General features: G+C 43.3%; 1 protein-coding gene across 2 annotated transcripts in view; it reads left to right on the forward strand.

Annotated features, from left to right (window-relative positions):
- The window catches only part of sgpl1 (sphingosine-1-phosphate lyase 1), a 70,840-nt gene that overhangs the window by 10,509 nt on the left and 36,131 nt on the right, over positions 1-24,200 (forward strand). For both annotated transcript variants that reach the window (XM_078530933.1, XM_078530932.1), the window contains exons 2-6: positions 6,857-7,022; positions 7,794-7,861; positions 11,172-11,319; positions 14,513-14,592; positions 17,484-17,612. In XM_078530933.1, the coding sequence (XP_078387059.1) occupies positions 6,857-7,022; positions 7,794-7,861; positions 11,172-11,319; positions 14,513-14,592; positions 17,484-17,612 (591 nt within the window). The remainder of the gene's footprint in view (positions 1-6,856; positions 7,023-7,793; positions 7,862-11,171; positions 11,320-14,512; positions 14,593-17,483; positions 17,613-24,200) is intronic.

The following is a 24,200-nucleotide window of genomic DNA, read 5'->3' on the forward strand; positions in this document are numbered from 1 at the left end:
CCCCCCACCCAGAGTACATTCTGTGCCCCTGCCACCCTCAGTACTTCCTCCATGGAAAGCTGAGGGAGGGTGGTGTGTGGTTATCAGCAGTCGATGTTGAGGACTCCCAGGGCAACTCCCTCCCGACTGTATACCACTGTGGGGATGGTGATGGGACATTATCTGTGAGGATGACTGTGTCAGGCTGTTGACTGGTCTGTGAGTCAGCTCTCCCAATTAAGGAGGACTTTGCAGGGTGGACAGGGCTGAGTTTGCTGTTGTTTCCGCTGCCTAGGTTGATGCCGGGTGGTCCGTCTGGTTTTATTCCTTTTTTGTGACTTTTGTAGTGGTTTATTGCAACTGAGGGTCAACCACATTGTGAGTCATATGTAGAGACATAATGTCCCTTCTCTAAGGGACATTAGTGAATCAGTTGGGTTTTTAACAACAATTAACAATGGTTTCATGGTCATCTTCCAGATCTTTTTATTATTAAATTTAAATTCCACCATCTGCCATGGGTCCCCAGAGCATTACCCTGGGTCTCTGGATTACTAGTCCATCGACAATACCACTACGCCATCGCCTCCCCATGTTGCAGTGCATCTTGTAGATATATGCATTACAGCAACTGTGCACTGGTGTTGGAGGGATTAAATATTTTGAGGTGGTGGTTGGGGTGCAGATTAAGTGGGCTGCTTTGTCTTCAATGGTGTCGTGTTTTTTGAATTTTGTTGGACCAACACTCATCCAGGCAAGTGGAGAGTATTCCATCACATTCCTGACTTGAGCCTTATAGATGATGGACAGGCAATGGGAGTCAGAAGGTGGTTTACTTGCTGCAGATTTTCCAGCCCGTGACCTGTGTTGTATTCAGTTTCGTTTAGAAAATTGAAGGGTGATCTAATCCAGACCAATGCCTGTATAATTTCAAAATACATCATCACAAAAAGCCTGCAGATTTATTAAAGTGTAGATGTGATATGTAGTTATGGCAACACCCGAGATTGCCTACAATGCTGGCATAGAAGGTCTGTTACAGCCAGCTAAACTCAACTACTTCCAGATGCCTCCCTACTCCGTCTCACAACCTATGACTATGTTTGACCTCATTTGCAGCTGTTTCTCGCTGCACTACTCCATGGGCAGCTGCATACCATTACCATTTAGCCACTTCCCATACCAGTCCCTCTCAGGATGCCTCTAGTCCTGTGAAATGTGTTCCAGCTAGAAAAGAGGAACTAAGCCTCCAGTCCAAACGAATCTGAATGTAAGCATTGCGTGACCAGGCCAAGAAGCAGACTGCACATGACCTCTTAACTCCATCCCTTTCACTGCCTTACAATGTTAGCTGTTTTTTAAACTGCAGAAATAGCCTAAAAGATAGAATCTGTGGTGTTCAAAAGTTTTGATAGAGTAAATAAAGAGAAACTGTTTCCAGTGGCAGAAGGATCGTTAACCAGAGGAAACAGATTTGAGGTAATAGGTGTTACCGTGAGCGCCAATTGTGATCTGGAATGTGCTGCCTGAAAGGGCGGTGGAAGCAGATTCAACAGTAACTTCTGGAAGAGAACTGGTGATATACTTGAAAAGGAAAAAAATTGCAGAGCTGTGAGGAAAGAGTGGGGTAGTGGGGCTAATTGTATAGCTCTTTCAAAGCTGCCATAAGCATGATGGGCTGAATGGCCTGTGCTGTACGATTCCATGATATGTAATTACTTTGCATAAAATGGATTTCCCTTCTATTTCTCAATGTTAATCTCTAACAAAATACCTTTACACAGCCTTGCAGGGATCTTTCTTACTGATTTTACAAGCCAGCATCCTCATGGAAAGACGCCAGTAATTGTTTCTCAGAGAGAATTGTGAAGGTTAACCCTGGCGTAGGGAAATTCTGAAGCTTTTTGTTTTGTGTTATCAGGTTACTGTCTTCAGTGGATAGTTCTGACGAAAAAAAGCCCCTTCCTGTCCTTGCGCATGATGTAATGTGTTACTGTCTTCCTACCACATGTGATGTGTTGGACTCGGGCCCAACTTGTGTAACACACTGTTGTGCTGGCTTTGGCTTTTTTAACTGCTGGAAACGTGTGTGTGTCACTGGAGCAGTGGAAAGAAAAGGGTACTGAGGAAATCGCAAGCTTCTGCACCCATTTCAAAATGTTCAAAAAATGTTCATTTTTCTTTGAAAATGTAGTTTGCTTCCCCAGCTAAAATTGTAAAACAGCACATCTCCCTGGCGTTGTCCAAGATAATTCAGGTTATGGGTATTATTTGTTCCACACAAGTACTAGGCAGTGCTTGCATCCAAAAAAATAAAGCCCAACCACATCCCCCCTGACTGTCAACTGTAACATCAACATCAAATTGCCCATCATCAACATTTTGGGGATTGCCACTGATTGGGGCTTAACCATTCATATCAACACCCAGACTACAAGAGCAAAGTGATGGGTGGCTTCCTCCATTCTGCTGGAAGGCTGCCATGATCAAGTTTGGAGTGTAGTTGAATAATGCTGCTTCCTCACTTGAATGGGTGTAGCTGCAACAATGCTGGAGAAGCTCAACATCACCCAAGACTGGGCAATTCACTCACGAAAGTGACTCCCATTCCCTCCATGGCCTCGCTCCTCCCCATCTCCGTACCCTCCTCCAAGATCTCTGCCCACCTCCAGTTCTGGCCTCTTGCACATCCCTGATTTTAATCGCTCTACCATTGGTGGCCTTGCCTTTGCTGCCTGCATTAAGTTCTGAAATTCCTTCCCCAAACCTCTCCACCTCTTTCTCAAGAGGCTGCTTAAAACCCACCTCTTCAACCAAACATTTGGTCACCTGCCCTAATATCTCTTTTTTCGGCTTGGTGTCGAATGATGTTTGATAACCCTGTGGCGAAACATCTAGATATGTTTTGCTATGTTAAAGGCTCTATATAAATGTAAGCTGGTAATGTGGCCTTGATGGTGACACAACCTACAAATTGTGAACTAACCATGGCCTCTGGTCAGCCAGAGTCTGAACATTCTTTGCTGAGGAACCTGTAGTAGATTGGAAAATATTTGCAAGTTTCAAGGCAGAAGTGACCAGCATAGTAGGTGGTTTAATTTCTCTGTAGGGGCTGGTTTGTGTTGGTAACCCTGCTCCCACACAAATAAAATATGTAAAGAGTTCCTGATAGTCATGCTGGACTCCTGATGTGGCAATTTAGTAACGTTCTAGTCAAATCAGGAATGTCAAGAGATAACGTCTAAATTATAATGGTCACTGAGCTCATCAGATGTTTACTTTGATTCCTGGTTAGGTGTTGTAACCTTAGAAAGACATCTACGTTTTGGCAGAGGGTTAATATGTTGAGGGCCATTTTAACCCCTGGTGGGTTATGATGGTGGGTTGGGGCCAGCTGGGATGTTAATTTTTAAAATCTCAAACTTGCCTCCAAATTGCCCATTTCACGTTTTAACAGAGGCGACCAGAGCAAGCAACCCACTGCCAGGAGCTAGGTTGGCCCATTAAACTTTAGGATGAGGCTGTGTGCCTCCGAATTTAACCTACTTGGAAATAAAGGACACAAATTGAGGTGTCTGAACCCTTCTTCCCTGCGAGACCCACTCCAGTCACGATCGGACCTTTGTGTTTCATCTGGTAGAGTTCTGAACCTCTAAAACGTAACCTGTCTGCCATACTTTGCATATTAACTGGCATTTGTTAGTAAAATCAATTGATGCTACATTGAGCTTGTATTTGCCATCCTGACACTTCCCTGTCCCTGCTTACTGCTATTTTCCATCACATTTTAAATGTATATGTCACAATTCCAGACGGGGAAATGTTTTTTCTTCAAAAAAAGCAAATGCAGTCATCTGAGGCAGAATGTTGCGATCATTTCCTGCCTCCGCCCCTCCCCCTGTGCTCTCTCAACGTTTACTCTTGTTTATCCTTTAGAAAAGCGAAGACGCTCTCGATAGGTAGGGTGCTGTCGAAACATAGAGTGTTATTGCAAATCTGCAGTTGAATCAGTTCTGAATGGATGGGTCCAGGGTCCATGGAGGATAAATGGTGTTTGCTGGGTCCACCAGAAGTTTTGTACCATTGTGAAGGTCCTTTTCATGGTAGATTTCAGACTCTAACAGTATGAAGGCTGATAAATACCAGAGGGTGGAATGGAAGCATGTTCACTTTCCAAATTTGTAAGAGGTGGCAGTAGCTGCCTTTCAGAATTTCAGATCTTCCGAAAGCAGTATACAACCAATGAAATACTTTTGAAGTGTAGTCAATGTTGGATTGTAGGAAACTTAGCAGCCAATTTGGATACTGCAAGCTCCCACAAACAGACATGTGATAATAATCAGATAATCTGTTTTAGTGATGTTGGTTGAGGAATAAATATTGGCCAGACTACTGGAGATAACTTCTCTACTCTTCTTAAAATAGTGTCGTGGGATCTTTAATGTCCATCTAAGAGAGCAGACAGGGTCTCATCTCATCCCAAAGGCAGCACCTCTGACAGTGCAGCACTTCCTCAGTACTGGCACTGGAAGTGTCAGCCTTGATTATGCACGCAAGTCTCTGGAGTGAGGACTTGAACTCACAACTTTCTGATTCAGAGGCATGAGAGCTACTTGCTGAGCCATACCTGGTAACTCTGTGGATCTGAAGTTACCAGTGACCAGTCCAAGGGGGAACTTGGTAACTCACATATGAGAGAAGCTATGCTCCCCTTTACTGTGTTTTACAGTCGCTTCCTTAACTAAAGCAGATTGAGATTTGGCTTGTGAAAAGCGTGAAGCAACTGTGAACAGGGTGTGCAGAGTGAAGATGTACTTTTTATATCAGATAATCAGATATTCCATTCCTTATAGCCTTTGCAGCAGTAATGCTTGCTTAGCCATAAAAATATATTGCAGAGACACACAGATGTAATCATCAGGATCATTGTGCGATGGACTCTTACATAATTAAGGGCAGCAGCTGGTGCAAAGAAATACACAGAATGTTGGTGGGTTATTGCGAGTGGAGCTGTGACTAAGAACGTTATGTGGGTATATTGGTCATCAAAATAGTGGTTAAACAGAGGCCTCTGCTATAATGGAGAAATGTTCATGTTTTGCAGTGACTGCAATTATTGTTTGTAAACGTTGCTTTCAATCTTTCTTCTGTCCTGACCAACTTCCAGCTCTCACAAGCTCTCCCTGTTTGTTGTCTCGTGACAGGAATGTGCTGAGATGGGTTTTTATTGGTCTTGCGTTGGTATTTAATAAAAATTTTAAAGGAGCTTTTTATTTATTTGTTGGTGGGATGTGGGCATTGCAGGCTAAGCAAGCATTTATTCCCTTTCCTTAATTGCCCCTGAGAAGCTGGTGGTGAGCTGCTGTTTTGAACTGTTGCAGTGCATGTGGTGTAGGTACACCCATAGTGTTGTTTGCATATTCTTAACCTCATTTTGACATTTTTTTTGGCTGTGCTGCCCTACAGTTCCTGCATGTGGGTTTCTATTCCTTGGCCTCATTCCTTCAGATGCAGTCAGAATGTCCAGTGGCCAACTAAAGCATTCTTGTTTTTTTGTATAAATTTTCTTCTGTGCGGCCCAGAACTGCAGGTTACCGGGCTTGACTCCAGGCCTGTGCGGAGTTATGTGCCAACGTTTGGGGTGCTCCAGTGGGATCCAATGTCTCGTAGCTACACATGCAGCCTGAATTTCTCACTCAGCATGGATAGATAGTAGCTACTGTTGAATACTGAGCATTGGGTGAGAGCAGAGCAGAGCAGACCACAACTGGAATTTTCCCCATAAAACCTGCTTGTTGGCTGGTCTTACTACAACAGCTTATACTTATAGAGCAGTTTTCACAGAGCAAAACACCCTGGGGTGCTTCACAGGAACAATTATCAAATACAATTTGACACCGAGTCACATCCAGAGATATTAGGGCATGTGACCAAAAGCTTGGTCAAAGAGGGAGGTTTTAAGGGGCATCTTGAAGGAGGAGAGAGACCTAAAGAGGTTTATGGAGGGAATTCTGCTTAGAGCTTAGAGCCTAGACAGGTGAAGGCACAGCTGCTAACGGTTGAGCGATTAAACTCGGGGTACATAAGAGGCCAGAGTTAGAGGACTGCAGATACCCCTGAGGGTTGCCGGGCTGGAGGAGATTAGGGAGATGGGGAGGGGCGAGGCCATGGACGGATTTGAAAACTAGGATGAAAATTTAAGTAAAGGCGTTGTCAGACCGAGAGCCAGTGTAGGTCAGCAAGCACTATGATGATGGATGAATGAGACTTGGTTCCAGTTGGGATGCGAGCAGCAGAGTTTTGCCTGAGCTGAGGTTCAACCAGAAGAGCATTGGAATAGTCGAGTGCAGAAGTAGCAAAGGGACGGTTGGAGAAAATACACGAAGTATGACTACTTTTTGTATAAATATGGCTTGTTCCTAGAGCATAGAAGATGGTGGGGTGATCTGATCAAGCTGTTTAACATGTTAAAAAGGTTCAGCAGGGTAGAGGCAGAGAATCTGAAGTAATCAAGGCATGAAACGATCATAAAATGAGCACTGTGCCTTCAGGAACACAATCAGGAAGCACTTTCTCCACATGAAGGGGAGTGGGAATCTGGAATTCTCGCTCCAAAAGGCTTTGGATCGGGGTGGGTTTGGCAGGGTTGGGGGGTGGGGGGGCGGAATTGTCACACTCAAGACAGAGAGGGGGATTTTTATTAGGTGAGAGCAGCCAGGTATATGGAGCAAACGTGGGTAAGTGGAGTTGAGATACAAATCTGCCTTGTTCTTGAATGGTGCCTGTCTGTCAAAGCTCGATCACTGTGTGGAGTTTAGGATAACTTAATTGAGAATGTACAGTCATTAACATTGCTGCTTGTTGTTTTCTTTTGCAGGAGACGCTGGATCTGTATAGAGAGACAGTATGGCTGTATCTTGGAAAGGGGAAGAGTTATGTGAATGCACGGTGCCAAGGCCTGGAGCCCTGGCAAATTATCGCCATTACTGCTCTGACCACACTGCTGGTCGTGTGGCTGCATGGGTTCATATTCCAACAGCAAAGTAAGTTTATAAGGACATGTTTTCTTTTAAATTTGCATTTATTTGGCATCTTTCACAACTTTAGGACGTCCCAATACATTTTACAACCAATGAAGTACTTTTGAAGTGTTGTCACTGTTGTAATGTAGGAAACTCTGCAGCCAGTTTTCACACAGCAAGCTCGCATAAACAGCAATGTGATCATGACCTGATAACCCATTTTTTGGTGATGTTGATTGAGGGATCAATGTTGGCCTGGACAATAGGGAGAACTCCCCTGCTCTTCAAAGCAGTGCCATGGGATCTATTGCTTCCACCTGCGAGGGCAGACAGGGGCTTAGTTTAATGTCTCATCCAAAAGAAGGCACCTCCAACAGTGCAGCACGTCCTCAGTGCTGGCACTGGAGTGTCAGCCTAGATTTTGTGCTCAAACTTCTGGAGTGGGACTTGAACCCCCAACATTCATACTCTGAGGAGGATGTTCCACTGAGCCACAGCTGAAAGCTCATTACAAAATTTTTCTGCATTTGGGTTACGTGAGGTTTACAAGAGGAATACACCAGTGAATGAAGCTTTTTTTTTGGCTTGGAAGCAGTGTGGGATTACAGGTTGATCTGTTTGTATTTGAGGTTAGAGTGAAACATCACAGGGGTGTGTTGGACTCCAGAACGCATTATAGAAGATCCACAGGTTCACCTTAAAGTATTTCAGCCATCCCTGAGTAAGTCATTTTGTGATTCGTGTTTATTTTCTAACTTCTGACATTTAAACATTTTACAAATCTCTCCACAGGTATTTCCTCAAGACTTCAAAAGTTCTTTTTCAGAATTTTAAGGAAATTGCCATTTCTGGCTGTCACAGTGAGTATGCTTTTCTGTTTAACAAGCTATATTTATTTTCAATAAGCCAGGGATAGGGAGTAGATTTTCACATTTGAACATAGGAGGATGAATTTCCTCTGTACATCTTGTGGCTGCCCCCCTGTCATACCCTCCTTCCCTGCTGAGGGGACCACCTCCCTCAGTTCCAGTTGGATTTTTTGAAACCTTTTACAAGTTGACTTAATCCGGGATTATTATGAAAGAAAGACAGACTTGCTTTAATATAGTGCCTTTTGCAACCTCAGGACATCCCAAAGTGCTTTACAGCCAATGTAGTACTTTTAATGTCGTGAAACACAGTTGCTGTTTTGTGCACAGCAAGGTCACACAAACCTTGTTTGGAGGCAATGCTCATTAAAGCTGTTTTAGTGATGTTCATTGAGGGATAAATATTGGCCAAGTCACTGGGGAGAACCCTTCTTTGAAATAGTGTCGTGGGATCTTGTACACCCACTGGGAAGGCAGACGAGGCTTTGGGGGTTAATGTCTTGTACAAAAGACAGGCCCCTCTGACAATGCAGCTCTCCCTCAGTACTGAACTGGGGGCGTCAGTCTTGATTTTGTGCCCCAGTCAACGGAATGGGGCTTGAATCCGTGGCTTTCTGACTTGGAAGCAAGAGTACTACCAACCAAGCCACGGTTGACACATTTTTAAAAACTCAACCCTCCTTCCTATGGCCAGAATGTCTTACTAATCCTGGTTGAGCTCGAGATGTGCCACTTGCCTCGTATCTGATATGCTCCTGAGTCACGTCGTAATGCATTGTTGGGCTTTTATTTGGGATGGTAAAAGCCTAGAGGGAGCTGACAGTCTTTGTGGAAAGATAAACTCTCCTCAGAGCCTTTGTGCTCGATGCCTTTGAGGGATCCAAACTCTAACAAAGCCTCAATTGAGCTACAGATGTTTTGTTTGTCAGTGAACAAGAGGGTTTCAAAAATATTTTATTCATCTTTGAATACATCAATCTCCTGTACCATGTATCTTTCTCTTGTGGATTGTTTGAACATTAAGAGGATATAACATTAAACTGTAATGTTAAAGTGCATTTCTGAATAATAGTTGGATGTCTGCAGCGGGGTCTTTGTTGTGGGCATGAGCACATGAACAACAGGATTATTGGCAACTACAGGAGGCAGGAAGATTGCTCATTCTCAAGCTTTCTGGACATCCTGGCTTTCAGCATGATAACTTGAATTGTGAAGTTTGTCGCTGCAGATTGTACATTTGATCAATGATCATATGGCACAGAGGGTACCATTCAGCCCACTGTTCCTGTGATGGCTCTTTTTAAAGAGCTGTCCAATTTAGTTTTCGCCCCATCCCCGAGCCCCAGCTCTTTCCCCATAATCCTGCAAATTAGTTCTCTTCAGCTACACATTCAATTGCTTTTTAAAATTTCCAATGGTATCTTCAGTAGAGTGTGTTTCAGATCTTAACAGCCTTCTGTGTGAAGAAATACCTCATCATTTCCCCTCCAGTTCTTTAATTAATTATTTTAATTCAGTGGCCTCTGGATACTGACCCACTTGCCACGGGAAACAGTTTGAATCCCTGTATTAGGTCTCCCTTAACTTTCTCTGCTCTAAGGAGAACAATCCCAGCTTCCCCAATCTCCACATAAGTGAAGTGGCACATCCTTGGATAAAAGCAAAATACTGCGGATGTTGGAAATCTGAAACAAAAACAGAAAATGCTGTAAAAACTCAGGCCTAGCAGCATCCATGGAGAGAGAAACAGAGTTAACGTTTCGAGTCCGTATGACCCTTCTTCAGAGCTCTGAAGATGAACTGAAAAAGATGCACAGGTCACCTGGCCTATCGCATACTGTACAATAGTGACATCTTGTACATCATTATACAGAGACTCCTCAACCACCTGGAGCCAAGTGATCTCTTGGGAGAGGTGAGAAAACAGATTTTAAAAAGTCAATTTGGGGTGGAAGACAATTTGGTAAATTCCTCTCTCAGCCCCTTAAAGCAATTGAAACTAGTTCAGAAAATCACCTTGATGCTGATTAATGTTACACAGCACCTTGTACCAGGCTGATCTCCGCCCAGCCAGAAACCAGCCTAGCTCTCACTGAGAGGGAAGGAAGTCAGTGTTTACTGCATGAGCAATGTGGGTTCAACGCAGAGTGAAGTTTCCATTTTCCTGAACCCTGATCTTCTAACCTGTTGCCATTTTGACTTTTCTGCTTTGCACACTAGCAATGGCTTGAATCACCACAGTTTCCAACACAACAAGAGGCCTGTTGGTACATCTGAGCCTGTAGGGACTTTTTACGAGAGCAGTCTTGAACTAGCTCCACTGTTGTAATCTCTGCCTCAGCCCTGTATCTTCAAACCCTTCAAATGCCTATCCACTTCCTTTCCTTAAAAGATGCAATGTTCTCTACTCTAAACACTTGCTGTGGTGAAAATTTCCAGTGCTCTATGTAAAGTAACTGGCCAGGAACATCACGGTTGTGTGTTTGCCCTATTTTTTTTCAAGCTGTGACTGTGCCCTCTATTTTGAGGGGGGAATAAATCTTTTCTTTTGGAATTTTAGCTGATGGATCATACAAAGGAGTTTTCGTTTAACCGTCTCTGATCAACATGATGACAGTGTCATGACTGTATTTTTAAAAAAGGAAACAAAAGATCATTATCTCAACTGCTGGTGTGGTTGCTCCTGGAACGTTTGCTGAAGTGGGGTAGAGGACATTGTGGCTTTGGCTGGCTTACAAATCCGCATTTCTGTGTCTGTGGATTTCACTCTGAGCTGCAACGCTCTGGCTTTACTCTTGGAGCCTGTCCAAGTCTGGATCAGGGGCAGAGTTTGGAGCCGAATCCTGAATTAGGCCAGGAAATACTTAATACTGATTAGTGTTTTTTTTAAATTCACAAATGCTTCATCGCTGCAGAGTGATTTTTTAAAAAAAGGAGCACAGTTCAACTATGAGCTCCCAAAACTTTGCTACAGGAACACGATACTGAGAATCATTTTTGCTTCTGCTTATTTTGATTTTAAATCTACAAACATCCTTAACCCTTTGTGCTGGCAAAGTCAGTGGTGAAAGGGAACGGTTTTGACTCATGTTTTTTTTAAAAAAACTCAGATCAAAAACTAAGCTAACACTTGTACCCAAAGAGCTTCATTCTCGTAAGCTGGTCAACTCCTGCTGGTTAAGTATCAGCTGAGCACAGGGATCAAGGTTAGCAGCAACTCTGGCGAAGTGTGTTGTGTTTGTGGTGCATGTGCCTGAATTTTGCAGCACGTTTAATGCTTTTGACGCATTCCCATCAACAGATTCAGAAACAACTTAATAAGGCCCTGGATGACCTCTCCACAAGCGTCTTAACCCTTAAGGATGGAATGACGTACATCACGTCTCTGCCTGCACATGGGTTAGCAGAGTCTGAGCTGCTATTAAAGCTTAAAGACTACAGCACAATGGGTAAATTAACATTATTGTATTTTTAAAATCTTTACTTATTATTCTTCCTTACATATGAAATAGAAGCAGAAGTAGGCCATTCGGCCCCTTGAGCCTGCTTTGCCATTCAATAAGATCATGGCCAATCTGTTTGTGTTTCAAGTTCCACATTCCCATCTACCCCCATAACCTTAGATTCTCATTCGGCAAGGGATCCAATCTACCTCAGCCTTAAAAAATATTCAGTGAACCCGCTTCCACTGCCTTCTGAGGCTGAGAGTTCCAAAGTTGCACAACCCTCAGAGAAAAAATTCTCCTCATCTCTGCCCTAAAAGGGTGACCCCTAATTTTAAAACAGGGCCCCTGAGTTCTGGACTCACCCACAAAAGGAAACATCCTTCTCACGTCCACCTTGTCAAGACCGTTCAGGATCTTATATACTTCAACCAAGTCACCCCTCACTCTTCTAAACTCCAGTGGAAACAAGCCCAGCCTGTCCTACATTTCCTCATAAGACAACCTGCCCATTCCACATATCAAGCTAATAAACTTCCTCTGAACTGCTTACAATGTGTTTACAATTCTTCCTTAAATAAGGAGACCAAAACTGCACACAGTATTCAAGATGCGGTCTCGCCAATGCCCTATATAACTGAAGCATAACATCCTTACTTTTATGAAAGCAAAATACTGCGGATGCTGGAAATCTGAAACAAAAACAGAAAATGCTAGAAAAACTCAGGTCTAAGCATCTGTGGAGAGAAAAACAGAATTAACGTTTTGAGTCTGTATAACTCCTTCTGAGCTAAGCATTTAGCTCTGAAGAAGAGTTATTCAGACTCGAGACGTTAACTCTGTTTTTCTCTCCACAGATGCTGTTAGACCTACTGAATTTTTCCATCCTTTTATGTTCAATTCCTCTCGTAATAAATCTAGCATTCCATTAGCCTTCTTGACTACATGCTGTACCTGCATACTAACTTTTTGTGACTTGTGCACAAGAACACCCAGATCCCTCTGCACCTTGGAATTCTGCAGTCATTCTCCATTTAAATAATACTCTGCTTTTTTTATTCTTCCTGCCAAAGTGAACATTATTCTCCCCATAATACTCCATCTGCCAGATTTTTGCCCACTCACTCAACACATCTATATCTGTCCACAAATTTCTTATGTCTTCTCCACAACATACTCTCCTACCTATCTTTGTGTCGTCTGCAAATTTAGCTACCATACCTTCGCTTCCCTCATCTAAGTCATTGATATAAATTGTAAAAAGTTGAGGCACCAGCACAGACCCCTGCCAGAATCCTGCCAATCCGAGAAAGACTCATTTATGCATACTCTGTTTTCTGGTAGCCAGCCAATCTTCTTTCCATGTTAGTATGCTACTCCATACACCATGAGCTTTTATTGTCTAAAATAACCTTTGATGCAGCACCTTACATAATGCTTTCTGGAAATCCAAGTAGAGTAAGTCCAAAAGGCTCCCCTTTATCCACAGTGCACGTTGCTCCTTCAAAGAACTCTAATAAATTGGTTAAACATGAATTCCCTTTCACAAAACCATGTTGACTCTTCCCGATTACCTTGAGTTTTTCGTAGTGCCCAACCTCTTTAATGATCGACTCTAACGACTTCCCAACAACACACATCAAGCCAACTGGCCTATAGTTTCCTGTTTTTTGCTCCCTTCCATGAATGGAGGGGCTATATTTGTTACTTTACAGTCTGATGGAACCTTTCCAGAATCTAGGGAATTTTGGAAAATTAACACCAATGCATCTACTACCTTACTAGTCAGCTCTTTTAAGATCCTAGGATGAAGTCCATCTGGACCTGGAGACTTGTCTGCCCGCAGCTCCATCAGCTTGCTCAGTACCGCTTCCTTCACAATTGTAATTTCACCAAGTTCCTCTCTCCCCTCCAACTTCCAATTTACAGCTATTCCCTACCATTGCGATCCGTTGGTATACGTGAAAATTACACTTGGAGAGTTCTGCTGACATGTCTACAATGGATTAATTAAATCCTGGTCTCTTTGACATTCAGTGCTGCACTATTGGTGGCCATGCCTTCACTTAGCTTGGCACTAAGCTCTGGAATCCCCTCCCTTAACCTCTCCACCTCACTCTCTCTTCCTCTAAGACATTCCAAGCTTTGGACTAGCTGCCCTGATATCTCTTTACTTGGCTTGCTGTCCAATTTTGTCTAATAAAAGCTCTTGTGAAGCACCTTCGAATGTTTTTGCTGTGTTAAAGGCACTATATAAATGCATGTTATTGTACAGTGCTGGTTCTCGTTCCTGCATTGCTTTGGAACAACCTGTTTATTGCACTGAAACTCCTAATCACAGCCCAAGCAGATTCTAACATTTAGTTAGTGATGGCAGAGTTGAGTGTTTCCAAGCTACAGCACTTGGGAATGGTAGCATAGTGGTTATTTCACTGGTCAAGTAATCAGTAGACTTGGACTAATGACCTGGAGACATGAGTTCAAATTTCACCGTGGATGCTGAGGAATTTATAGTTCAGTTACTTAAATAAATCTGGGATAAGAAGCTCGTCTCTGTAATGGTGACCATAAAACATGTGGATTGTTGTAAAAACCCATCTAGTTCACTAATGCCCTTTGGGGAAGGAAATCTGTCAACCTTACCTGGCCTGGCCAACTTGTGATTCCAGACCCACAGCAATGTGGTTGACTCTTAACTGCCCTCTGAAATGGCCGAGCAAGCCCCTCAGTTGTATTCAAGAAGGCCGCTCACCACCGCTTTCTCGGTAATTAGGGATGGGCAGTAAATACTGGCTTTACCCTCAATGGCCACATCCTGTAAATGAATTTTAAAAAAAAGCCTATTTTGTATTCAGACTTGGCCTTGGTGCAAATTCCCTGTTCTTCAAGTCGTACATTTAGTATGTTCTTTGATTAAACGTGCTGTTCTCCAGTGCACAGGTGCTATTCTACCACTTTCCATTGCGAAAAGGACTCTGTGCCAGTGGAAAGATCTGTGATCGCTCAGAATTACCACAGGCTCTTTGCTGCCTCAGCTCAGCTGATTCATGCAGTGAGTAGCTTGTTCCACAATGGAATCCTAGATATGTCCTTGCTCAGCATTATCCAATCATGGACTAAAAAGCTGCAGTGAACAATGAAACCTTGGTGGTGAGAGGCATGTGTCTGATTTGCTGAATCTGCATCTTGTATTTTGTAGGAGAAGTACAATGGGAGAAAGGGCATGTCTCTGGGACAGTGTACAGTGGTGATGAACAACTCACAAAACTGATGGTGCAGGTAAGAAGTGGCTTTATGTGAATTTATTACAACAAAATGATCAATTTTGATTTACAAAAATTCTTGTCTCAACCTGTAATTTTATTTTTAAGCCCATTCCCTGCCTTTTCCTTTTCATTGGCTAGCGTACATCAGCTGTCTAGGATGGATGGGAGTCCCTGTACTGTGGAGGAACCTCCAACCATTGTGAGATCTTGCGATTGGCAACGGAGCATTGGCAAGATACTAGAATGACAGAGCAGTTCAAAGGAAGCTGATTCCCGGGGTGAAGGGGTTGTCTTACGAGGAAAGATTGAGCAGGTCGGGCCTATACACATTGGAGTTTAGAAGAATGAGATGTGATCTGATTGAAACATAAAGATTCTGAGGGGGCTTGACAGGGTAAATGCTGAGAGGATGTTTCCCTCGTGGGGACATCTAGAACTAGGGGCCACAGTTTAAAAATTTAAGACTGAGATGAGGAGGAACTTCTTCTGTCAGATGATCGTTAGTGTTTGGAATTCTCTTCCCCAGTGGAGACTGCGTCATTGAACGTATTCACGCTCAGTGAGACAGATTTTTGATTGACAATTAAGGGAGGGCAGGCAGGAAAATGGAGTTAAGGCCACAGTCAGATCAGCCATGATTTTATTGACTGGTGGAGCATGTTCGAGGGGCCCAATGGCTTTCTCCTGTTTCTTATCTGCCTTATCTTATCTTATAACCATTTTGCCTCTTAATCCTGGTATCTGTTCTGGACCATTAGCACATAATAAGGAGGAACTTGGAATCATTTTAATAGTAACTTCGGTATTTTTAGTTTCCATAACGCGTATCCTGGATTGAGTTGAGAGTAACCTTGTGATTCTACACCACTTCCCACATTCTCAACATTCCAAAGCACCTTTGAATCACTTTTGCAGTATAGCCACTGCCGATTTGTGCACAGCAAGCTCTCGCAAGCGGCAATGAGATCAAGGACCTGAAACTGTCTCTGAAACACCTTGTGTTATCCCAGGTTAAAACTCAGTGTCCTGAAGTGTGACACAAGCCTCTGAGAAAGGTAGAGCATTCTGACATTGCGTTGGGGATTCGGCATGTGGCGGAACACCGAATCCCACAGTTTTACTATGTTTATTTTTATTTGCTAGGTTCAAGGATGCGAAGGGCCCAATTCTTTCACTCCATTGTGCTGAGTTTGTCTTGTGACTCACTTTGGTGCCATGTTTACCGTCTATTCCTGTTGCGTGGGGGAAACCTTTGCCTTAAATTACCCATTGGATACAAATTAAATGGAGAAGCTGTTCCACCACCAAAAGAAGAGGAAAATAATGTACATCACTAATTAGAGGGCACGTCAGAGAAAAGCACAGAGAAAAGTCTCTCTTTTGAAGGATTATTTATCAGTGAATGTACTAGAGGGGAACAAAAAACAATTTTAACAAAATAGTCCAGGAGAATTTTTTGATTGCAAAGTTTCAGTTTGGGTCCAGAGAGTTCTAATTAAGAGTAGGCTTTTTACTCATTATAAATGAGCACTGAGGCGTAGTGGTTATATTAGTGGGCTTGTAATCTGGAGGACATAATCCAAATCCCACTATGTCATTTAAATTCAATTTTTTAAGGAAAATAAATTTTGAAGTTGAGAAGCTGGTATCAGTTAAACCATGAAATTGTTGGATTATTGTTAAAAACCCAACGGTTCACTCTAATGCCCTTTAGGGAAGGCAACCCATTGTCCTGACCTCTTCTGGACCCAAATGTGGTACTCCAGTCAAATTGGCCCAGTAAGTCGCACGGTAATATCAGACGTCGCAAATGGAATGCTGCAGAATGTTAATGGATTCCTGACTTCAGTCAAGACCCTTGCTATAAATTTTAAACTCTGAATAATGTAAAGGATAGAGATAGGGAGAGGAGATGGAAAACCAGCTGCAGGAGTCCTAATGAAATTAGGAAGGAGAGCCACCACATAAGTATTGCGCCGGTGAAACAACAGAGCATCAAGAGTTGGGAAGGATGTCCCAAAGTGCTTTACAGCCAGTGAAATACTTTTGATGGGCCTTCACTGCAGTAATGTAGGGAAATGTGGAAACCACTTTATGTGCAGCAAGTTCCCACAAACAGTAATGTGATAAATAACCAGATAACCTCTAGTTGTGTGTCAGAAAGCTGTGGGTTCAAGTCGTGCCGCAGACTTGAGGATATAATCCAGGCTGACACTCCAGTGCAGTACAGAGGGAGTGATGCACTGTCAGAGTTGTCATCTTTCAGATGAGACATTAACCCCAAGCCCCGTTTCTCCTCCCAGGTGGACGTAAAAGCTCCCATGGCTCTATTTGAAGGAAAGCAGGGAGTTCTCCTAGGGTGTCCTAGCTAATATTTTATGGATTCAAAGGGAAAGTAGATAAGCACATGAGGGAGAAAGGATTAGAAGGATGTGTTAATGGGGTGAGATGAAGTCAGGTTGGAGGAGGCTCGCATGGAGCATAAAACATGGACGTGTTGGGCCTAATGGCCTGTTTCTGTGCTGTAAATATTTTGGCAACTCAGTAATAAATTATTGCTGAAAAGAGTCATGCCTAAGCTTTTTGTCTTGCAAGGACACTTGCAAGAATACCGATATAAGGGAGGAAAACAACAATTTATACTGTTTGTGAAGAGAGTGCTGATTACTATGGAGAATGCACCACTGATGGTGACTGTCAGTTAACTGCCAAGCATTGTCTGAAATTTAAACCAGGCCGCTTGACCCTGATTGGAATTGTTGTTTTCCCCCTTTGTCCTGATGAGTGCAAGATGAAAAACTTAGGCACATCTCTCTTTTCCAGCAATACCCAAGTTCTGTACTACCAAACGACCATTAGTAATAAATTATGAGGTCTGCTAACCTGCTTGCATTTTGTTTTAAGGTTTATGGAGACTTTGCTTGGAGTAACCCACTCCACCCAGACATCTTCCCTGGTGTGAGGAAGATGGAAGCAGAGGTCGTTCGGATGTCTTGTACTCTCTTTCACGGGGGGCCAGACTCCTGTGGGACGGTAGGTAGATCCCGTGCGTGTCGAAGATGTCGCCTCCCGGACTTGGGAATGTAGGTGGCCATTCAGCCCATCAGAAATGCTCTGCCATTCAAAAAGCCAGTTTTCACAGTGCAGGCAATCAGTGCCAACAGAGCAGAGAACAAAGCAAATCGAGTGTGGTTCAGAATAAGGGAAGGCAGGTAACATTGACATTATACAGGTGGTGAAAGTGTGACGAACTGAGATATCCCATACATTAAGACGCCACCAATATTCCACCAGATAAATTTGTATTTTCAAATGGAAATTATAAATGGCAGAGTAAATAGACCACATTTATTCTTGGAGTTAGAAAAAGTGACTTTTTAGAAAATGCTAACTGTTCAGGAAGAAATCTCTGGAGTTTAGGGATAGGATTTGGCCTTTCGAGACTGCTCTGCTTTCAGTTGAATCAGGGTCGATCATGCCCATTTACCTGCTGCTACTGCATTTCCCTTGATACCTTCACCCAACAAAAATCTGTCGATCTCAGCCTTGCAGGTTCTAGTTGTGCCCCAGCACTTTGGGGCATGGTGTTCTAGATTTCCAGTACCCATATCCTTCTTGTTCCTGAATTCCCTGAACAGAGAAAATAGTTTATTCTATCAACCTGATCGGATCATTTTAAGCACTTTGATCAAGTCACTCCTCCATCTCCCGACTCTAGGGAATATACACCCCATGTGCACTGGACCTCCATCCCTGTCATGATAATAGCTGCTTGTGGTAGTGAACTCCAGTATTAGATACTATACGGTACCCTGTACTAAATAGGGGCTCACCTGACCTGGAGATTGAGGGTCAGATAGCACATGTTGGAATCTGTTTTGAAAGAATTCAGTTACTGCCGATATGTGTTCATAAGAACATAAGAACTAGGAGCAGGAGTAGGCAATTCAGCCCCTCGAGCCTGCCCCTCCATTCAATACGATCATGGCTGATCACATTTTGGCCTCAACTCCAATTTCCCGTCCTCTCCCCATAACCTTTCAAACCGTTACTAATTAAAAATCTGTCTATCTCCTCAAATTTATTCAGCGTCCCGGCATCCACTACACTCTGAGGTAATGAATTCCACAGATTCATGACCCTTTGAAAAAAGTAATTCCTCCTTATCTCTGATTTAAATCTACTACCCCTTAGCCTAAAACTAGAGCCTCTCGTTCTAGAATGCCCCACAAGGGGAAACACCTGCTCCACGTCTACTTTGTCTATCCCCTTTAGCATCTTATATACATTAATTAGATCTCCTCTCATCCTTCTAAACTCTAGCGAGTATAGGCCTAAACTGCTCAATCTCTCCTTATATGACAAGCCCCGCATCTCTGGAATCAATCTAGCGAACCTCCTCTGAACCGCCTCCAATGCAACTACATCCTTCCTCAAGTAAGGGGACCAAAACTGTACACAGTACTCCAGGTGCGGTCTCACCAATGCCTTGTACAGTTGTAACAAAACTTCCCTATTTTTATACTCTATTCCTTTAGCAATAAATGCCAAAATTCCATTTGCCTTCCTTATATCTGCTGTACCTGTATACTAGCTTTCAGCGATTTATGCACGAGGACACCCAGATCCCTCTGCACTGAAGCATTCTGAAGTTTCTCTCCATCTAAATAATAAGTCGTCTTTTTATTCTTCCAACCAAAATGGATAACCTCACACTTATCCACATTAAACTCCATCTGCCAAATTTTGGCCCATTCACCCTAACCTGTCCATATCTATTTGTAAATTTCTTATTTCTTCATTGCAACTTACTTTCCCACCTATTTTGGTGTCATCTGCAAATTTAGCTATAGCACCTTCTATCCCTGAATCCAAGTCGTTAATATAGATTGTAAATAGTTCAAGTTAGGAAAATGTGTTATCAATAAAGTTAACTCAGCTACAATGTTGATGGCCTGTGTGCATCACCGAAATAAAAAACAAGACAATCCCAATGATCATTGTGATTTCTTGGCTCCAATGCCCCCCTTTCCATTTTTGCACAATGGTATAGAGGCCAGAATTAATTATTTTAAAATTCATTCATGGAATGTGAGCGTTGTTGGCTAGGCTCACATTTATTGCCCATCCCTAATTTCCTTCCCAAGGGGCAATTGGTGATGGGCAATAAATGCTGGCCTAGCCAGCGATGCCCACACCCCATGAATGAATAAAAATTAAATTAATTCTGACCTCTATACCATTTGTGCAAAAATGGAAAGGGAGGCCATACCAATGAAGAGCTTGGATCTCACCGTGTGTCAGTGAGAGATTGAGCCACAAATTGGACAAGAAGAGATAATAAAACTTTGTGCTTCTAAAACAAGAGAATTGAATTTGAATTGTGGAAGCTACTGGAAGTCAAGAATTGAATGAGTGTAAACAGTTGCTGGGCCTCACTGCGATTGACTGTGTATGAAACAGTGATAAGAGACTCTTATTGAGGCAAATCTGGTTCTGCCGCTTAGGGCAGAATTTTTCCCTCATCGGGCGGGCGCGCACCCGACCACAGAATCACAGAATCAGAATCACAGAATTGTTACGGTGCAGAAGGAGGCCATTCAGCCCATTGTATCTCTGAGCATTTTAACTTAATGCCAATCTCCTGGCTTTTCCCTGTAACCCTGCACACTGGATGATTATTTAAATAGAAACAATGTCCTCTTGAATGCCTCAATTGAACCTGCCTCCACCACACTTCCAGACAGTGCATTCCAAACCTTAACTACTCGCTGTGTGAAAAAGAATTTTTTGGCATTTTTCGGCATTTGCTCCTTTTGCAAAACATTTTAAAACTCTGCCGTCTGGTTCTCGATCCGTTTACGAGCGGGAACGGTTTCTCCCTATTTACTCTGTCCAGACCCCTCATGATTTTAAAAACTTCTATCAAGTCTCCTCTTAGCCTTCCCCTCTCCAAGGAAAACAGTCCCAACTTCTCCAAACTTTGCTCATAACTAAAGTATCTCATCCCTGGAACCATTCTCGTAAACCTCTTCTGCACTATCTTCAATGCGACCTGAATGAGAGTAAAACAGTGCACAATGACGTTGGGCAAGCGCCCTGACATCATCATCATCATCATCATCATCATCACTCTCGCGATATTTCGCTCGGCAGACATGCACGAGAGGCGGCAGTGCGCCCACCGACAATTAAGAGACTTAATAAGGCCCTTAGTCAATGAATTAAATCAGATTTTTTGCTGCCCATCCAACCGTTCGATTGGCGGGCGGGTGAAAAGGCCAAGTGACCTTTTTGATTTTTGAGGAAACCTCATCCACGGGCGGGATGAGGTTTCCAATGTTATTTAAACATTTTTATTTTACTTTTAATTCTCATTTATAACCTGTCCCTACCCACGTGACAGAGTCACATGAGGGAACATGTTTACCTTATTTTTTTAAATCTTTATTTGTAATGTTATAAATCTTCAGCTCCCTGAGGCAGCTCTGTGCCTTCAGGGAGCTTACAGTGCGCACACCCGCATGCATGCGTAAACCTCTGTGCTCACTCTCCTCCCGCCTCCCACCCCGGAGCACTGAGCATTGCAGCCGTTATGAAATCACGGTTGGGGCCCGATCGTCGGGAGCTCCTGGCCTGCCCCCCGCACCCGCCTGACGAGGTAAAAACCCTGACCTTAACGCATCTCAAACTGAAATTCTGCTAAATTTCAGAAGTTGGAGATGAGAATTTATAAAGAAACATATTTAACGTTAATTTCAATTTGGACGCTGGTAAGTTTAGAATGGGTGTCGGCAGTTTTGAGGCAGAATAACACTCTCTTAATTTGTCTTTATTTCGCTAAGATTTACCAATTTCCGTCCTTTCCCTCCATCCACCCTACCACTCGATGCATTCAGGCTCAGTTATCTTCTTAGTTAATCATGACATTGATCACTGGTCAAAGGTAATGTGCCACGTTGCAATTTTATATTTTATCAGCATTATTTGCTTGATAATTTTTATCTTTCAAGAACCAGTACTTCATAATTGATAGGATAGTCCAAAGGCTGCATATCTCTTCATATCCTCTTTGTCAAGCCAACAACATCTTGGCTATAGCACTGAAAGCTTATGCTCCAAAATTAGCCACGCGCTTAGTAAAGCTGTTCCAATACAGCTACAGCACTGGCATCTACCTGATAATGTGGAAAATTGCCCAGATATGTCCTGTCCACAAAAAGCAGGACAAATCCAACCTGGCCAATTACTGCCTGGTTAACTCTCAATTATCAGCAAAGTATTGCAAGGGGTCATTGACATTGCGATAGTGTTACTAAGCAATAACCTGCACACCGATGCTCAGTTTGGGTTCCACGAGTGCCGTTTGGCTCCCGACCTCCTTTCAGTCTTGGTTCAAGCATGAATTCCAAAGGTGAGGTTACTTAAGTTGCTTAAAATCAAGGCAGCATTTCACCAAGTGGGGCATCAAGGAGCCCTAGCAAAATTGAAGTCAGTGCGAATTGGAGAAAACTGACCACTGGTTGGAGTCCTACCTAGCACAAAGGAAGATGGTTGTGGTTGTCAGAAGCCAATCACCTAAGCCCCAGGCCATCGCTGCAGGAGTTCCTCAGGATAGTGCCCTAGGCCCAACCATGGTCAGCTGCTTCATCAGTAACCTCCTCGCCATCATTAGGTCAGAAGTGGAGACGTTTGCTGATGATTGCACAGTGTTCAGTACCATTTGCGACTCATCAGACATTGAAGCAGTCCATGTTCTTATGCAGACCTGGACAACATTTAGGCTTGGGCTGATAAGTGGCAAGTAATATTTGTGCCAACAAGTGCCAGGCAGTGACCATCTCCTGTAAGAGAGAATCTAACCATTTCCCCTTGACGGTCAACAGCATTACCATTGCTGAATCTCCCACAATCAACATCCTGGGGACTACCATTGACCAGAAATTTAACTGGAACACCATGCAAATACTCTGGCTATAAGTGCGGGTCAGAGGCAGGTATCTACAGGGAGTAACTCACCACCTGACTTCCCAAAGCCTGTCCACCATCTAGAAGGCACAAGCCAGGAGTGTGATGGAACACTCTCCATTTGCCTGGATGAGTGCATCTCCAACAACACTTGAGAAGCTCGACATCATCCAGGACAAAGCAGCTTGCTTGATCAGCACCCCATCCACCATTTTAAACATTCACTCCCTTCACCCAGAGCACATTGGCAGCAGTGTGTACCGTATGCAAGATTCATTGCAGCAACACGCCAAGGCTCCTTTGACAGCACCTTCCAAACCCCTGATCTCTACCACCTAGAAGGACAATGGCAGCAGATGCATAGGAACATCATCACTTGCAAGTCCCTTTCCAAGTCGCACACCATCCTGATTTGGAACAATATTGCTGTTCCTTCATCGTCACTGATTCCAAATCCTGGAACTCCTTCCCTTACAGCACTGTGGGTGTACGTACACCACATAGGCTGCAGTGGTTTGAGAAGGTGGCTCACTACCAACTTTTCAAGGGCAATTAGGGATGAGCAATAAATGCTGGCCTTGCTAGTGAAGCTCACATCCCATGAACGAATAAAGAAAAAGCCACAATTACCCTTGTCATATTCATTCTGCAGAACGATGTGATAAATTAAAGGCATTTTCTACAAAACAACTTGCATTTGTGTAGTGCCTTTAACATAGTGAAACCGCCTGAGGTGCTTCACAGGAGCATAGCCAGATAAAATTTGAGAAGCCTGAGATACTGGGTCGGATGACCTAAGGGTTGCCGAAAGAGGTAAAGTTTTAAGGAGTGTCTGAAAGAAAGGGAGAATGATTTAGTGAGGGAATTCCAGAGCTTAGGACCGTTTCAGCTGCTAGGCATGGCTGCCAAAGGTGGAGCGAAGGAAGTTGGGAATCACGAGGCCAGAACTGGAGGAGCGCAGAGATCTTGGAGGACTGGAGGAGGTGGCAGACAGGCAGAGAAGAGGGGCTGCCATCAGTCATTATAATTCCAAGATTCCATGGCAGAACCTTGGGGGTCTCAGTTAATCCCATCTGGCATAGAAAGGCTGACATAATCCAAACAGCATTGAAATAAGAGCAGCACAATTGTCTTGATACAAGAGGAAATGTGCTATTCAAGGGCGTCCCCATGTCTAAAGCCAAAGTATAGTTGAGGTGTTTATTTGCCAGAGATGCAGAATAGAATTGTAGAAACCGAAAGGAGGCCACTCAGTCCATTGTGCCTGTGGCCGGCTCTTTGAAAGAACTGTTTAATTAGTTCCCCTCCTCCAGATCTTTCCAATTAGCTCTACACATTTTTCCTTTTACCATAATATCACCTGTTGTTTCAGCGTACACATAGAGAATCCATGCTGTGATTATTGAAGTCCCTGAACCACCTTGGTGCTGACTTGAGATTCCAACACCACATTGTGTATTAAGCATGGAAGTTTTACTGTAAACAGCTACTGTCTGAAGGCTGTTCAAGCTGCCTTGGTACATTTGGCCACTGTGGAATCACAGTGTGATGCCTGGCTGTAAAAGCATTATCAAACTTTGTTTCCATTGAAAGTATTGATTTTTCATGCATGCTGTCCTTCGCATTTCAAACTAGGGATCTTAAACACAGCTG

This window comes from Cetorhinus maximus, chromosome 27, assembly GCF_964194155.1.
Source record: "Cetorhinus maximus chromosome 27, sCetMax3.hap1.1, whole genome shotgun sequence".
Lineage (NCBI taxonomy): Eukaryota > Metazoa > Chordata > Chondrichthyes > Lamniformes > Cetorhinidae > Cetorhinus > Cetorhinus maximus.